Raw genomic sequence first — 18,418 nt, forward strand, 5'->3', positions numbered from 1 at the left:
GCCCTTCCCAACTGGTCAGGCAGCCAATGTATGTTAAAGAACCATCTTTCAAGAAGTCAGTTAAAGAGACCTTTCTCTGCTGTCACTCCCGCTTTTTAGAATATTCCCCCCACACCCACACCCACAGAGGTGAAGTAGGGCCCCACCCTCCTGACCTTTTGGGAGAGTTTGAAGACCTAGCTCTGCCATCTTGCTTGGGTCTTGCAGAGAAGCACACACCCTTGTGGTTGACTTTGTACCTTGAAGGCTCTCCCCCTGCCTTTATAACTTCAATTATTCTATTTCTGTTCTAACTGCCTCCTATTGAAATATGAGATTTATACGGTTTTTATGTTTTGAATTGTACACCGTCCAGACTCACTCGGTGGGTGAGATGGGCGGTCTCTAAATTTGTTAAATAAATAAAAATAAAACACCTGGTGGTGTTTCTATCTTACCTCCTAAGTGACTGGAGGTATTTGCTGAACGTGGCCCACCTTGCCATGGGATCCAGATGAATGGAAAGTATTCACATCCTTCTTAAAAGATGTCCTTTGGCTGCGTTATCATCTGTTTGCTGATGTATTTCACTTCCTGAAGGTATGCAGTGGTCCCTAAGCCTCCAAATGAATGAGGCAAGCTGGCATGAGTCACCAGGGCCTCCAGAGATGAGATACTCTCCTGTTCCACACATCCTGACTGAATCTGCGTCATCGGTGCCACCTGATTGCACTGCAGAGCTGAGCAATGACGGCAGCAGAATACATTCAGTGCCTGCTGCTTTCCTAGACTCTGCTCTTTGCTGCATTCTGATAAGTGTATGGGATAAGTGAGCTCCTAGCTTCTGTGCCTCTCTTGTTCTCATCACCTTAGCTGTCTTTGCTCAGTTCAAAGCGCTACGCATAGAAGAGAATTGTGACTCAGCCGGCGAGAAATTGCTCAGTGCTTTGCTGTCTTCGGCTCTGCAAACATTGCTTGCCCACTGCAGCTGCCTTGAGACAGCTTCTTCTGGACTTCAGCAAGATCTCCCGCACTGTGAAATGCTCCAGAGGCCAGCCATTCTCTGCTGTGCTACTAGCCCAAAGGTGGAACCACACCAATATCTAGTTGTATTCTCCTCCCACTTAAAATGGGATATTCCTTTTGCTTCACTTTCCTCCAAGCCCCCTTGTCCAGCTGGCATGTCGTTCCCAGACCAGAAAATATTTTCAGCCAGAAAGACTCATTCTTTTGTACTAATTTTCTAAGTTTTGGCATGCATCACAGCCATTTCAGCCAGATCTATATATACACATTCACAGACACCAATACTCCTGCATGTTTTTTTTTTATACATGGCAAAGGAATGGCCTGGCCCTTTCTACTCAGCAATTCAGATCCCCCCCCCAAAAAAACCCCTCCTATTAGCCTGCTTTTATGAACCTAATGATCATACATTATTATTGTTAATTTTTTTTCTAACAATTACAATTGTAAATTTTCTCTTTGAATCCCAATGCACAGTGTTTTTTCCCCCCACAGTGCCTTTCAGTGCCATTGCGCCACACTTTTTTCAGGGCCGGTGTAACTTTGAATGGTCACTGAATGAACTGATGTAAGTCGAGGACTTGTAGTAATTTTATTTTAAAAAACTAATACAAACTAAAAGAAAAGAATAAAAAGACAAAATTGAAAGGGCAGAAAAGAAGAAGAAAATAGATAGTAAACCTAATAATACAGTAAAGAAAAAGAAAAGAAATATATTAACAAATGACTCCCCCCTTCATCATGTATAAACAATCTTAATAACTTAAGATAACTTATTTAACTTATCTTATCTATTAATAACTTATCTTCTAATACAATAAATGATGTCTTCTTCCCATATCCCATCTTTTATCCATAAACAATTCCTTAAAACCTTCCAGCCTTCCCAGATAGATTATACAGGAAATACGAGTTAACTCTATTTTATTGTAAGGTTACATTAACAGAATCTTGCAAGTCTGGAACTACATAGATGGGGGATAGATGGGAAACTCATCAAATTTGCAGATGACAGCAAACTGGCAGGAATAGCCAACACTCCGGAAGATAGGCTCAAGATACAGAAGGATCTTGACAGACTTGAACATTGGGTGCTATCTAACAAAATGAAATTCAGTGGAAATTCATTTAGGGAAGAAAAACAAAATGCACACGTGCCATATATGTGGTACCTCGCTCAATAGTAGTAACTGTGAGAGGGATCTTGGAATCCTAGTGGACAACCATTTAGATATGAGCTAGCAGTGTGCAGCAGCTGCCAAAAAAGCCAACACAGTTCTGGGCTGCATAAACAGAGGGATAGAATCAAGATCACGTGAAGTGTTAATACCACTTTATAATGCCTTGGTAAAGTCACACTTGGAATATTGCATTCAGTTTTGGTCACCACGATTTAAAAAAGATGTTGAGACTCTAGAAAGAGTGCAGAGAAGAGCAACAAAGATGCTTAGGGGACTGGAGGCTAAAACTTATGAAGAACAGTTGCAGGAACTGGGTATGTCTAGTTCAATGAAGAGAAGGACTAGGGGAGACATGATAGCAGTGTTCCAATATCTCAGGGGTTGCCACAAAGAAGAGGGAGTCAAACTATTCTTCAAAATACCTGAGGGTAGAACAAGAAGCAATGGGTGGAAACTAATCAAGGAGAGAAGCAATTTAGAACTAAGGAGAAATTTCCTGACAGTTAGAACAATTAATAAGTGGAACAACTTGCCTGCAGAAGTTGTGAATGCTCCAACACTGGAAATTTTTAAGAAGATGTTGAATAACCATTTGTCTGAAGTGGTGTAGGGTTTCCTGCCTGGGCAGGGGGTTGGACTAGAAGACCTCCAAGGTCCCTTCCAACTCTGTTATTCTATTCTATTCTATTCTATTCTATTCTATTCTATTCTATTCTATTCTATTCTATTCTATTCTATTCTATTCTATTCTATTCTATTCTTTTCTATTCTATTCCTCACTGTTTCTTTTACAGAAGCTGGGAGGGTCCTTGTCTTGCTCCATCCATTAGCCAGATGTGTATTATGCCCCTTTCACCCTGTTTGTGATCTTATTTGACCATTCCCTAGGCAGCATCTCTTTGCCCTGTCTTCCAAGCTCTTTCCCATAATATACCATAATGAAACCTTGTTGTTTCAGTCCTGATCAGCAAAAGTCCATAAAGGATCACACACAGACAACAACACATCTATTTTAACCTTGATCAAATAAACTAACTTCATATTCTTTCCTTTTATTTTTAACAATCTTGATCTTTAGTATCTTCAAATAATAGAACTTGATTTTTCATTTTTTTTCCTCCCTTCCCACAAAATTCTTCAAAGTTTTAACAATCTACTTTTGTAAATCCATTATAGGAAAATTATCCAGGTCACTCTCTTGGTTTGTTATTTGCAGTAAATGGCCTTTCCATCCCCAACTGCAACCTCCACTGATCCCCTCCCTTTTTTTTTTAGAATTGAAAGATTCTTACTATTTGGCTTCAACTGGAAGTTCATTCATTACTAATTTTGTTTGGAGGAGATTTCTATTCATTATTTTATTTATCCTACAGTGTAGACAATATAAGACAATAGATTTGTTTTACTCTGTTTATCATAAAGTTGACAAACTGCAAAATGTTTGAAGTCCTGAAAAACTGTTAATTATGATCCATAATTATAATTATGATCTTTCCCTTGCCCATTCTGATCATTATCTATCCTTCTTTCAGAGGTCTGTTCTTCAGAATGCTTGTGCTAGTTTTGTGTTAGGAAGTTAAAAGAAATATGGAGCAGTGAAACACAGTTGAGAAAGTTTTATTTGCAAAATATACTCTTGATATCATGTAACTTTGTTTTGTATGAAAGAAAGTAAAGTAGATTTGATAATTACAAATTATATAATAAATAAAACATAACCCCACCCAAAATTTAGCAAATATAGAATGAGCAGGGAAGTAAGCTGTGTAAAGCTTTGGACAGCTTTCCTCTACATGTCCTTGGGAAGCCCTGTTTGTGATCGATTTTGATCTTTCTTCTTCACTTCTGCCCAGATGTCTGACAGATCTTGGATAAACTGCTGGATCTGAGAGCAAGGAAGAGGAAGGTCAGATTTGTACAATAAGGGGTGACTCCCTAAGAGCACAAGATAGAATTTACTGCTGCTTTAGAACTTAGGACTGTTGGAATGGTGGCTATCACTTGGGGGTAGAGAAGCAGGAAGCATCTCTCTCCAAATGCAAATAGTTATCATTTAATGATCACAACTGGGTTTGGCAATTTGGTTATTAAGCAAAGACAGTCACTAAGTGAAACTGTGATGGTGACTGTGCTTACAATCATTGTACTTCACTTTTTGTTTTACAGGCCTGCGAAGTTCGTAAATGCAAGAATTGGTCATAAAGTTACTTTTTCATTACCAATGCTTTCCAACAGACCACAGGACTTCTATGGCCATTTCTCTTTGACTGCTTGCTCTCTGCTTGAATCAATTAAGTTTTGGTGCTGCACTAGTCAGACCCTGAAGCTTTTACAGAGATGTTATCAGGATCTGATGCTTTATCAGAACGCCTTTCTGCCACCTTATGTACAGTTCTACTTTCTGAGTACTTTCTGGTATTTGGGAGGTAGTTGGGATAACCAAACCAGAATAAAAACTGACAAAGTACTGTACAGACCAGGATATGTGCTAAGTCTACTCCTACGTCCAAAGGGATTCCAGGCCCAAATAGAGTTTTTCTGAACCACAGGCAAAACATGCTTCCTGCCCCCATTTGAATAGTGTGGTAGAAGAAGAAATAAAAGTCATTCATGCATACCATATCCAGCTGCCTGTGAGTGTCCTCCAGAGGCACCATTAAAGTTTCCTTCATCTGCTTGTTTACACTTTGGTAAAGATTCAGTGTAGCCATCTTGATGGTGCCCAGCATCAGGGTTTTCTTTGCAGCAGTATTCTGGATATGAGCCCAGCGGGACTCCTATGGAGGAGACAGAGGCAGAAAAGAACATGTTGACAGGATTTTGATGAACTCCACTAATTCCTGCTTACATTATAAAATGGCTCTCAAACAACCATGAGGGACATGGCATAGCAAGCAAGAGAGTCTAGAGAGACTCTCTAAGCCTATTGTTCAAAGGAAAGCATCATCACGGATGGCCCTTGGTGGCTCTGGTGGAACCCTAAGTGAATTGTGGTTGACCCGCTCTCTGAGCTTGGAATTCTGCCTTCTATTCCTCCTAATAAACCAGTGTTGAGTGCAACAGATTGTTCTTGACTTCCGAGACTATGCTTTGCTCACAGGTTTCCCTGAGAAAGAAAAAAGTACAGGTAGTCCTCAACGTGCAACGACAATTGAGCCCAAAATTTATGCCTCTAAACATAAACATTTCTTAAGTACATTTTGCCCGAATTTTATGACCTTCCTTGCCATAGTTGTTAAGGGAATTTCTGCAGTCGTTTAAGCTAGTAGCACAGTTGTGAAGTGAATCTGGCTCCCACATTGACTTGGCAGGTCGGAAGGTTGTAAAAGGCGATCACATGATCCCAAGACACTGCAAAGATCATAAATATGAACCAGTGGCCCAGCATCTGAAGTTTGATCATGTGACCATGCAACAGCTGTAAGTGTGAAAAACGGTCATGAGTCCCTTTATTCAGTGATGTTGAATGATCACTAAACAAACTGTTGTAAGTCGAGGACTACCTGTCTCCTCACCCCGCACCCCCCCCAATCTGCTTACCCAGGCAATGACGTCACTACGGGCATGGTCAAAGCGCAGCTGCAGGCGGGCCAGCTCATTGTTGTGTTGCAGAATCTCATCATCTTTTTCCTCTTTGTAGCGGGCCAGGCGCACCTTGGCTTGTTCGATCAACTCCAGCCCCTCCTGGGCTGACTGCAGGAGATCCCGGTGCATCCCAACTAGAGTTTTATAGCGTCCAATGACTTCCCGGATTTCTTCAAACTGCAGAGGTTTGATGCCTTAGGTTACAACTATCCTGAGGTGGCAATCCTTTTTAGACTGGGACAATCAAGGGTCGATAACAACTAAATAATAATAACTTAGACACCATGATGACAACTAGGGAATCTTTTCCAGAGTGTAAGGTTGATTAAGTTCAGAGAAAATGCACACCCAGAGATGAGCTTGCCTATCACTCCTTCACCCTGGTTGCAGCTGAATTAAACTGTACATTGCACAAATGCAATACGCACAGGAAAAATCTTCAGGATAACAAAATTTACCCTCAGTATTCGTGTAACTTTATATATATCCTGAGGTGGAATACTTTTCCATGACCTATTCTGTAATTCAGACTTTGCTGTTCAAAGTCTGTTCAGACTGTGCTAATGATATATTAAATGAGTGCTAAATGGACTATGTGTTAAGTGAACTATGAGTTTCTGGTAATGTACTGTGGGGAGAGTCAAATGCTACTAAAAGTTCTGTACCGACCTATACTTGGTTGACCCAAACATTACAGAAGAAAGGACAAATCTGTCACTGAATTAAGACAATTATTCCCAATCTAATCCTTTTTACATTTGTTGGAGATTGAATCTTTGCCATATGGGGTAATTATGGGTGGGTGGGTTTAAGTACACTGGGAGCATCTTAGGTCAGAGAAACTTCCCCTAAGATTTTCCTTAGCAATTCTTTTCTCATACATACCATACCTCAGAGACTTGCACCACCTTCTCCAAATACTTGTTGAAGATTGAGTATTGCTGTAGCTTGTTGTAGAGCTTTTGGTGCTGCTGTTTCAGAGCTGCGATCTCTAACTTGACCTTGGCGAGCTCCTTCACTCGCTGTTTCTTCAGTTCTCGTTCCTTGTTGGCTTTCTTCAGAGCTCTGATCCGTTTCTGGTCATTCTCCTAATAATCCCCATATTGAATACATCTCCCACACCCCGATGACCCAGACAAAGACAAATAACAAAGGCAAGAAGCAAAAAAAAAAAAAAAAAAAAAAGGTGGGGGGTAGGGAAAAGGTAATTGAAATGTTATGGTCTTCATGGAATATATGAGAATGACAGTATTTTGGAAGAAATTGCCTTAAATCAGGTCAGGATGATGAACCTTCAGGACCTCAAATATATAGATATATTTAAAAAAGGCATGCATATATATATATATATATATATATATATATATATATATATATATATATATATGCCTTTTTTAAATTTTATTTTATCCTTTTATTGGAGAGATGTGGTGGTGCAATGGTTAGAATGAAGTACTGCAGGCTAATTCTGCCAACTGCCAGCAGTTCGATTCTCAGTGGCTCAAGGTTGACTCAGCCTTCCATCCTTCTGAGGTGGGTAAAATGAGGACCCAGATTGCTGGGGGCAAATATGCTGACTCTGTAAACCACTTAGAGAGGGCTGTAAAAGCACTATGAAGCGGTATATAAGCCTAAATGCTACTGCTATTGCAGATGAAATTGAACTTGCAGTCTTTTGTATACAAAGCAATATATTTTTCTGACTGAGATATGGCACCACACCAGTCCATTAGCTTGAGGATCCCATGGAAGCCTAGAGCCCATTAAATGGCTAGTATAAATTTAGTGTGCATTCTTCCTGTCTTTTTGTTCTTATCATTTTAAAATTGTTTTTAATGGATAAATTATGCTGATCATCTAGTTTTAAATTGCATACGCCACCCAGAGTGAGATGGGTAGCTATATAAATTATAAGTCTATTAGTCAGTCAAATCTTTGGCTGGCCCTAGTGTGGCCCAGTATGAGACTTAAATCAGGTCCTTTCTAAATTAAGGTGGCCCCTTCTTTGTTGATTTTTCTAAAATTACTAAAAACCCAAAGATTTCAGAGTACTCTTCTGGAGTTTCTCTTTATTTTTTATTTTCCTCATATAATATTATTGTGGTTCTACTTATCTTGCTCATTGTTATTGTTTTTTATTTATGACTAAAGAATGAAGATCTGAGCTGCCTAGGCTATAACCCAGGTCCAGAAAACTTGCCTTTGTCATAAGAAAGAGATGTGGCATTGTTCAATGACTCTTTTTGCTAAGTTGGGCCATGATCAGAGAACCAATGAGGACCTGCAAAAAGCACCATTCTGCCTGGTCCATTGGCAACAGACAGAAAACTTTCTGGAACAGCATCTCACCAGGGATCAATACGGTCCCTCACCTGGCCATATTTAAAAAGTTTTTAATACCCTTTGGGCAAGGTTGGATGATGAACTCTTATAAAGTTCTATATGCTGGTTTGGATATTTTTTTTCTGGTTTTAATATGCATTGTTATTTTATTTGTGTATGTTGTTTCTAGCTGCCCAGAATGGGATGATGGCCTCATAAAGGTGTTAAATAAATGGACGAATAAATAAACTATTCGATGCCATTTCTTTTCCTATTGTGGAAACATATTTATGCCATTGTTGAAAGAGGAAATAATTTTGAACAGCTATGGATTTTATTACATATAAATTTTGCCTATTTTGTTTCTTTTCCAGTTTGACCCTTTGCAACCTTTATTACTATACCTGATGGGAAAAGAAACAATTATAATGTGCATGGTTTAGAGAGAACCACAAAGAAAATTACTAATTCCTAACTAGAACAAACAAGTAGATCTCGACTGGCAGCCACAATTGGACCAGAATTTCGACTATGAGGCAATGCAGTTGGTTAAGCAAATTATCAGATGACCAGATCTGATTTTACAACCACCTTTACCATAGTTGTTAAGCAAATACTGCAGTCACTAAGCAAACCACACATCATTAAATAAATTACATGGTTCTTAATCAAATCTGGCTGCTCTTATTGACTTTGCTTTGTAGGAAATTGTCTGAGAAATTCACAAATCTCAATCACATGACCACAGGATGCTGCAACCATCGTAAATGCAAGCTGTTTGCCAAGCACTCAAATTGCAATCAAATGACTGCAGGGGTGGTGTGTCACTTAAACTGTAGGTCATAAGTCACTTCAGTGTCATTATAACTCTGGACTGTTGTTAAACAAATGGTCATAAGTCGAGGACTCCCTGTTAGGATGGAGCCATTACTCTTAAAATAAGGTGTTGGAAATCTATAAGGAATCTGTACCTGTATGAATTGCTCAAATTTCTTAATATATGCTTTCAGCTGGACTTCTTTTGTACCAAGCTCTTCCCACCTGTTGTTTAGGGATTCCATTCTTGTTTTAAATGCCTAAAGAATATACAATAAGTCATTTAATTATGACAGTCCTTTTCTTCTGTGGGTAGTATGAACACAGTTAACTTCCACCAGGATACAAACTGGATCCTAGATGGGATCAAACTTTATTATGGTGGCAACGGATGAATGAAAATAATATAACAGAATAACAGAGTTGGAAAAGACCTTGGAGGTCCTTTCTAGTCCAACTCCCTGCTAAAGAAGGGAGGTTTGGCATGGAAGTATTCATTCTGTGTTTTCAAAGGGTAAAGAAATATGATAGATGTGTTGTTCTCCAATCCTTCCTTCCTTCCTTCCTTCCTTCCTTCCTTCCTTCCTTCCTTCCTTCCTTCCTTCCTCCTTCCTCCTTCCTCCCTCCTCCCTCCCTCCCTCCTTCCTCTCTTTCTTTCTTTTCTTTCTTTTTCTCTCTATCTCTTTCTTTCTTTTCTTTCTTTCTTTGTTTTTATCTTTCTAATTTAAATAAATTAAGAGAGAGAGGGAGGGAAGGAGGGAGGAGAGATAGAAGGAGGGAGGGAGAGAGGGAGAGAGAGAGACAGGGAGAGACCTCCTTTTGAGCTTCCATGGCCTGATGCACCAATTTGGCCTCTTTCTTCTTCTCCAGGAGTCGAATGGAAGGAGATGGAGACTGCTCCTCTGACACTGGGAATTTCCTAATCAAAGAGAACAAATATTTCTAATGAATAGCAAAGGCATATCATGCCATAGGACCTGTGCAAGTTGTTCAAACATCTTTACATGGCAAGGGCAGAGTTCTAACAGAATAACTGATTGTATTTCTCCCTAAATTAACTTTCATTCAGAAAAGTGTCTACAGCTCCAGGCAATGTGATCTAAGTGGAAATAACATGCCCAGTTAATCAATGGACTTTAGGAGAAGGAACTAAAGAATTAAAGATAATCATGGACTAAAAGAAGATAAAAGCAACAAAGGATGTAGAAGGCAAAGGAACCTAGGAGGAAAGGCAAGTCAATAGGTAGCTGAGACCATAGCAACAAATATGGCCTTTAAATTACACTTTGATGGAGATTAGTACTAGTATCTAAGGTATAGCGCTTAGTGATACAACTGTTGCTGAATAGTCAACAGCACGATCCAATTCATCTGTGGGTGAAAAACAGTTGGATTTTAGTTTCAAAGAGAGAATATTTTTGAAAAGGTGGTTCTTTACAAATAAAATTTCTTTTGCCCCAACTAGACAAACTCCAGAAGTAGACTTGAAAGGGTGTGAAAAAGTCCACCAGAGCATGATCCTGACTGCATAGCAAGGTTTAGGAAGTTAAAAAAAAAAGTCTTCCCCTAAGAATGTAAAATCTTGCCTAGAAGTTAAAACTAAAGATCTACCCATTTTATCAGTAACAAGCTAAATTAAAACTCGAATCTTTAGCACCCTGTTAGAAAAGTTGCTTATGGAAGGTTCAGCCGGTGTTTTATCCAGGGAAATCCTGATGTGTTTTTTTTTTAAGAATGTATGAATCTATGTACATATGTACTCTATGTATTATATTTATTTATTTACTTTCACAGTTACTCATTAGAGCTTACATATTCCAATCAAAGAAAACTTTGAGAAGATTCCAAAATCCTCTTCACTAAGAGATTAAAAACAAAAAAAAAACAGAAGCAAAATGACAGAATTAAATATTGTTACACCAGATAAGTAATCAAACACCCACACATATATTGTTTGGATCAAGGGTGGGCTCTACTTACTTTTACTACCAGTTTGCAACGGGAGCACGCGTGCGCACTTTTGCACATTCACAGATCGTCCATGATGATGTCTGGGCAGGTGGGCAGAGCCTCCCGCAGCTTTTACTGCCAGTTCGCAAGAACCAGACCAAACCGGGAGGAAACCACCACTGGTTTGGATACTGGTTAGAGAATATACAGGTAGTCCTTGACTTAAAACAGTTCATTTAGTGACTGTTCAAAGTTATAACAACACTAGAAAGTGACTTATGACCGTTTTTCACACTTACGGTGGTTGCAGCCTCCCCATGGTCACATGAACAAAGTTTAGAGATTTGGCAACTGTCTCATATTTATGACGTTTGCAGAGTCCCAGGTCACATGACCCCCTTTTGTGACTTTTTGACAGGCAAAGTCGATGGGGAAGCCAGATTCACTTAATAACCGTGTGACTAACTTAACTACTGCAATGATTTACTTAACAACTATGGTAAGAAAGATCATAAAATGGGGCAAAGCTTACTTAACAACTGCCTCACTTAGCAACAGAAATTTTGGACTCAATTGTTGTCGTAAGTCGAGGACTACCTGTGTTGTATCTCCAGTCACAAGGATGCCATATCTGTAATCTTCCTATGACAGTTAGTTTTGCTTATAGATGATCCAATTGATTATTACATATTAAATTCTTTAAAAATTGTTCTACAAAGTCTTTTATAAAAAGCATCTCACACAATTTTTTTAAAAAAACATATTAATAGTAACATGGTGGAGGGAATCAAATTAAAGCTACAGCATTGAGGAATAAATGAATTATCCCTCCCTCTGGTTTCACAAAAGCAACCTGATATCCTATTGTATGATACTGAATTTTAAGCTAGATGAAACCTTGACCTGATCTAATAGATGTCTTCTATTAAATGTATGTTCGCTTGGTTTTGCGAGGAAGGATTCAGAAGGGAAAAGATTCCAGAAATGAGAGAGTAAGAACAGGGCTCAGAAAGGGGAAAGCAGAGAAACGTTTTGGTGGAACAGACAACAGTTCAGAGAGTTGAACAGAAACAATGGAAGGAAGAACAGTTAACTTACATCAACAGTTTCAACAATTTCTGTCCATATTGCATGCGGAAATACTCGCTTAGATCCTCTTCATCCATGGTGGTCATGATGGCTGTCCACGTGCCAGGCACGTCCTGACCTCTTTCACCTCTTTATCTGAGCTTGGGAGTCAAGCAAACAGATTTGAAAAGCTGCCAGAAGCTGATGCAGTTGGAGCCCTGGAACTTTCAGAGGAAGATACGGAAGATGCAAATGGTTGCTTAGCAACAGTAGGGATTTACTGCATTGGGAACGATGAAAGTCCTTTGGGAAGTCATGATTTGCTCTGTAGGTGGTAGAACTTAACAAGACCTCCCAAATTCAACAGCCCCGTTCTTCCCATTTGGTTGTAACTGAGACAATCAGAGATAGTATAAAATGTTGTCATTTAGTGTTTTGCTGCAAACATAGGGGAAGGCAGCTGCCATTTGTGCTAAGTTAATGTCACACACCAACGAATCATAATTGTTTGTGTTTATATGCACACATGTGTATATATGCAAAATCATTCTAGAATCCACAATCAGAAGAAAAGTTACAGAAATCTGCTTTAAAATCAGCAGCATTTTTCAAAGAAAATATAATTGAGGTAAACAGATCTAGCAACAAACTAATTTTGTTCACCAATGTTACACTATATGTACTATTATATCTTTCTTGCCACAGTGCGTCATATGAAAAATATATGCAAAATCTCTGAGCGGGTAGTAACAGCCTTCAGACCAACCTAATAATTAGAAAACTCATAAATAAATTTTCAAAATCTACAGCTCTATTTATCAAGCAAGGTGATACAAAAAGGAGATTTGGCTGGGCAGAGAAAGGGGAATTAAAGCAAGCTAATTGTTTTTTGTTTTTGCTTTTTTAATTAATGAAAATGTTTTGCCCTTTGAGATAAGGTTCAAATGCCTGATAAATTACTCTGTGGTTTCTATAGGTAATATCTGTCCTTGTAGATTTTAATGGATTTTTTCTTTTTTTCTTTTTTTTTTTTTTTTATTGCAAAAGTTTTACAATTACATTTTCACCCCTTTTTTCACCCCCCCACCACCCTCCCCAAACTTCCCATCCTCCCTAACCCTCCCTAACCCTCCCCCCCCCAGACTTCCCTATTACATACTCATAACTAATAACACTAATAAATAAACCTGAACCCATCCCTCCCCCTATATAATTTTTCCTCTTTGTCTCTTTACGTTAAAATATTTCTAATACATTATTTTCAAATAAAAGCTATTTGATACTTTCTAGTTTGGTATTTGTTCTGAACATATTCTATCCACCTTTTCCATTCCCATTCATAAGTCTCTTGTGAACAATCTTTTAAATACGCTGAAATCTTCGCCATCTCTGCAAAACTGGCCATCTTCAAAGTCCATTCCTCGATAGTAGGCAAAGCTTCATTCTTCCAGTATTTACCTATCAACAATCTTGCTGCTGTTATCATATACAATATTAGTTTTATTTCACCCCGTGTAAAACCCTTAACTATACCCAATAAAAACAATTGTGGAGAAAATTGAATTTTTTTCTTCAAAACATTCTGCATGACCCACCAAATTTTTATCCAAAAAGCCTTAACTTTCCTACAGGTCCACCATACATGATAATACGTAGCATCCAAACATTCGCATCTCCAACATTTTGGCTGAACATTAGGGTACATACATGACAACTTTTTAGGATCTAAATGCCATCTATAAAACATTTTATAAAAATTTTCTCTCAGGTTTTGCGACTGTGTAAATTTAACATTCTGAACCCAAATTTTTTCCCAAGTTTCCAGCATCACTGGTTCTTCAAAATTCTGTGCCCACTTAATCATACAATCTTTAACTAATTCCGTTTCTGAATCTCTTTCTAACAAAACATTATAAAGCCTTTTAATATGCATTGGACCTTTCTCTCTTATATGTCTAACCAATTCTTCCTCATGCAACATAATACCAGTTTTTTGGTCCTCTTTCCATCTCATTTGTAATTGATTATATTGTAACCAGGTTAAATTAATCCCTTCGTCCAACAGTGTCTGCAATGTCTTCAGCTGCCATCTGCCCGCATCTGTAAAAAGAACCTCTTTATATAAAAACCCCCCGAGTGACATTATATTTGTATTACCATAGTCTTGTATAATGTCATTCATCAGGATTATTGATTCCATTGGTTGTGATAGGGTAACAACCAGATCATCTGCAAATGCCTTTATTCTATAATCCTCTTGCCTTATCACTATACCTTTCAAAATTTTTGAGTCCCGTATTGTATTTAGCAAGACTTCCAATGTTAATATAAATAAAAGTGGGGACAACGGACATCCCTGTCTTGTTCCTTTTTCAATTTTAAACTCTGTCGTCAAACTTCCATTAATAATAATCTGTGCTTTTTGCTCTTGATAAATTGCTGAGATCGACTGTATAAATTGGTCCCCAAAGCCCATCTTTTTTAAAGTCTTTAGTAGAAAGTTCCAATCCACTCTATCAAAGGCTTTCTCCGCATCCAAAAAAACCAGCACTGCAGAAATCTGTTTATTCTTATCAAGATATTCCAATAAGTCTATTACTTGCCTTACATTATCCTTCATATATCTGCCCTCAATAAATCCCGCTTGGTCCTCATGAATTACTTTTTGGATTACTGGCATCAACCTGTTGGCTAATACCTTCGCATAAATTTTATAGTCTGTGTTCAAAAGAGATATTGGTCTGTAGTTCTCTGGTTTTTTAGGACCAACTTGTTCCTTTGGTATCAGAGATATATAAGCAGTTGTCCAAGATGGGGGTATTTTACCCCCTTGTTGAATATTGCAAAATAAGTCTCTAAGTTGTTCCACCATTTCAGCTTGTAAAGTTTTGTAATACACTGCAGTCAAACCATCCGTGCCAGGAGCTTTGGCTGTTTTTAACTGCTTAATTGCTGCTATTATCTCCTCCTCTGTTATAGGATAATTCATTCTTTCCTTTTGTTGATCAGTAATTTTTGTAACTCTCTTATCCTTTAAATATTTTTCTATAAGTCCATTCTGCACCTCTTCTTTGGCATATAATTTAGTATAATAATCCACAAAAGCTTCTTTAATTAATTTTTGTTGAAAAATTTCTTTCCCTCCAATGTTAATACTATCAATAGTCCGTATACTTTGTTTTTTCCTCAGTGTGTAAGCCAACCATCTGCCCGGTTTATTGGCATTGCAAAATGTATTATGCTTCGCATATTGTAAACTTGTTGCAACTTGTTCCGCCATAAGCATTTGAAATTGGTCTTTCAAAAGTTTTATAGCACTTCGTATTCTTTCATCTGTTGGGTTTTTAATAAGTAATTGTTCCTTATTCTTTATTTCCATTTCCAACTCAGATCTTTTCTTTTGTCGGAACAGTCTATGTTTAGAATTCATGTAGATAAGTACCCCTCTCATATAAGCTTTACTAGCGTCCCAAACAATTTCAATTGGGGTACCTTTATTCAAATTTATCTCAAAAAATTCTTTCAAATGCTTTTTAAGTTCTATTGTATTTTTTTCATATCTAAACAAATTCTCATTTAATCTCCAAGAACGTCTCTCAACCTTATCCATCTCAATTTCTATCCATACAGGGCTATGGTCAGTCAAAGTTCTTGGAAAAATCTTTGTTCTTTTTGTCTTAATAAGTAGATCATTTGACAACAGGATAAAATCAATCCTAGAAAAGGATCTATGTCTATCGGAAAAGAAAGTGTAATCCAATTCATTTGGATTATGTATTCTCCAAACATCTTTTAGTTCCATATCTTCTTTCAAATCAAAAAAAGTCTGCGGTAGTCTAATTCTAGACTTTGCCAAGCTCTTTTTGTCTAATTTAAAATCAATTACTCCATTCCAATCTCCCATAAATAAGATAGATCTATAGTCCCATTGCACTATTTTAGTATGTAACATCTTGTAAAAACAATCCTGTTGTTGGTTGGGAGCATAAATTCCAATCAAAAGAATTTGACCATTTGCTGTAAGCAATTCAATTGCTACAAACCTACCATCTTGATCTACTTCTATAACTTTTGCTGTTAATTTTTTATTTACATAAATAACCACACCATTCTTTTTCTGCGAAGTTGAAGATATATAATGTACTCCTAATTTTGAATTTATCAGATATTTCTGATCTTGAGTTGTAATATGCGTTTCTTGTAAACATATTATATCATTATTAAATTGTTTCAAATATGTAAATAGTTTCTTCCTTTTCTGTACTGAATTCAACCCATTAACATTCCAAGATAAACACTTAAGGGTCATCGGGCTGTTTCTGGAGCGCAGAGCAAAATATTTGAAGTTCATCCAAGAGCTTCGATCTTGCTCCTCCCATAGCTCCACTCTCTTGTGGGGTACTCTTTGCTGCCTTCTTGTCTTGTCTTTCCTGTTGTTGTTGTTGCTTTTGTTTAAGTAATTTGGATTGAGCTCTAGTTATACGTTGATCTTTAACTTCAGTCAACTGAATCAAATCCAAAATTGGAGAAGAATCCAGCAAGGGCTCACTCAGAAAACCTCCTTCTGCACCTTGCACATTTTCTAATTCCTGCTTAGGCTGTTCTTCCAATTGCCTCTCTTCACTCTCCTTAATCTCCAAAACTGTAGATGTACGTGGAGATGGTGTTCTTTCCTTAAGAATAGTACTATAAAAATGTTGTGCCTTCTCCACAGTATTCAATCGATATCCTTCTCCCTTATATCTAAAAATTATCCCAGCTGGCGCGTCCCACCGGAAGGGTATCTGTAAGTCTTTCAATTCCTTAACAAGAAAACCAAATTCTTTTCTAGCTTTCAGCATTTTAGGAGGTAATTCTTTAAAAATTACAAGTCGTGAGCCCCCCACTTGTACAGAGGTGTGAAAAGATTTTTGGAGGATTTCATTTCTAATTTCTCTCTCAGTAAAATATATGACCACATCTCTAGGCAGTTGTCTTTGTCTGGCCACCCAAGAGTTCACTCTGTAGATTTTATCTATTTTGTGAAATACCAGATCAGGGTTAACTTGTAAGATCTTAGCCAAGGCTTCAGAGCAAACTTGTCTCAAGTCCTGTCTCTCCTCCTCTCGAATTCCCCGAAGCCGTATGGCAAATTCCATCGCCCGGAATTGTATCATGACAATCTCATCTTCAATTCTCTGCATTTTATTATCAGCTTCTTCAATTTTATAGTCATTATCTTTCATCCTAACATTAACTTCTAATTTGAGTTCTTCAACTTTAAAATCAACTTTCCCAATAAAATTTGCCAGGCCAGACGCCACTTCTGATATTTTTTTGGTCACCATATTTTGATTCTGCTTCACCATATCTTTAACTTCATTAATTTCCTGCAGAAATTCCTCATGTGATTTTTGAAGTTTATGATCTATTTCCTGTTGAGATTCTTGAAATTTTTCATCCAAAGTTTTAGAAATAAAGTCTTTTAAATCTCCCACATCAATTTCTTTTTTCTGAGTTTGTAACTGTTGAGCAGGGGGAAGTTGCGTTTGATGTTTATGTGTGGGGGATCCCCCCCCTGATGCCTTCCCTTCCTGCTTCTTTGAAGCCATTGTGCCACGTAAGCTAATTTTTCTAAAGAGGGAAGTTCTTTTTCCTTTCCCTCTTCCACAAAAGCTTCTAAAAAAGTCCCCCAGATTTAATCAAGTGAAGCTGAAGTAAAACAAAGTCAGATTTTAGAAAAAGAAATTTTTTCTTTAGATAGAGCAACTTTGTAGCAGCTTTATAACTTTGTAACAAAGCAGGAAGGCTTCACAAATCCACTTTCATTAGCTCGTTAACTCAAATGCTGGGCGCCATTTTGTTTCAAATCACTTTCACTCACTCACTTTCTCTTTTAAATTAGAAAGTCAACAAAGCACTGATACTTGCAGTTTTCAAGTTTCTGGATTCAAGTTGATATTTCCGTTGTTTGTTAAAATTAGTTCCTTTCGCTTTAAGAGTTTGCTGCTGCCGGCTTGTTCTGCTAATTAGCAGAAACGTCCCACGCCGCCCGGAGTTTCAGCAGGTTGGAAGGGAGCCACGCCTGTTTCCTCCCCAGAAACAGTTCCCTGGGGGGTTACAGGGGCTCAACCTGTACCCTGCTATCTCTTCTCCTTCAATCTTCAAGATTTTGGAGTTTTCGAGCCGTTCCTCGATCGCGGGGCGGCTCTACAGGCGGCGGGGCTGGCGGTCTTTAAAGAAACACCGCCGTCGCCGAGGCTCGCAAACCGGAAGTCCAATGGATTTTTTCTTAATTAAAAATTAAATCTCCATTTGCACGCACATGAGCATGCGTAACTCCATTTGTGCAAGTGGCGGGCACCCACTTGTGCAAATGGAGCTGCACACACAGTCATCCTCCACTTGCATAGCCCGGTTCCAAATGGCTTGCAGCGTGGTTAGTGGGCCATGGCCCTTGGGTTGGGGATCCCTATTTTAAAGGACACTATGTTTGCAAACCTGAGTTTCTA

At 38.2% G+C, this 18,418-nt stretch overlaps 1 protein-coding gene across 1 annotated transcript; it reads right to left on the reverse strand.

Moving 5' to 3' along the window:
* Window positions 1–3,975: 3,975 nt before the first annotated feature.
* On the reverse strand, window positions 3,976–12,034 carry CCDC42 (coiled-coil domain containing 42). Its single transcript, XM_070934477.1, has 7 exons — window positions 11,958–12,034; window positions 9,723–9,828; window positions 9,065–9,169; window positions 6,662–6,859; window positions 5,727–5,948; window positions 4,805–4,963; window positions 3,976–4,071 (listed from the first exon to the last, which is right to left on the reverse strand). Exons 1-7 carry the CDS (start codon window positions 12,032–12,034, stop codon window positions 3,976–3,978), a joined length of 963 nt encoding a protein of 320 aa, XP_070790578.1.
* Window positions 12,035–18,418: the final 6,384 nt, after the last annotated feature.

This window comes from Pituophis catenifer, unplaced genomic scaffold (genome assembly GCF_029215685.1).
Source record: "Pituophis catenifer annectens isolate HBS135680 unplaced genomic scaffold, rPitCat1.0.hap2 SCAF_2, whole genome shotgun sequence".
Classification (NCBI taxonomy): Eukaryota; Metazoa; Chordata; class Lepidosauria; order Squamata; family Colubridae; genus Pituophis; species Pituophis catenifer.

Excerpts from the sequence above, each read along its gene's own strand:
- CCDC42 (XM_070934477.1), bottom strand. The coding sequence starts at position 12,034 with ATGACCACCATGGATGAAGAGGATCTAAGCGAGTATTTCCGCATGCAA. Across the intron at positions 9,829-11,957 it reads AAATTGTTGAAACTGTTGAT|GAAATTCCCAGTGTCAGAGG; the intron begins GTAAGTTAACTG and ends CTCTTTGATTAG. Across the intron at positions 4,072-4,804 it reads CTCACAGGCAGCTGGATATG|ATCCAGCAGTTTATCCAAGA; the intron begins GTATGCATGAAT and ends CCTTGCTCTCAG.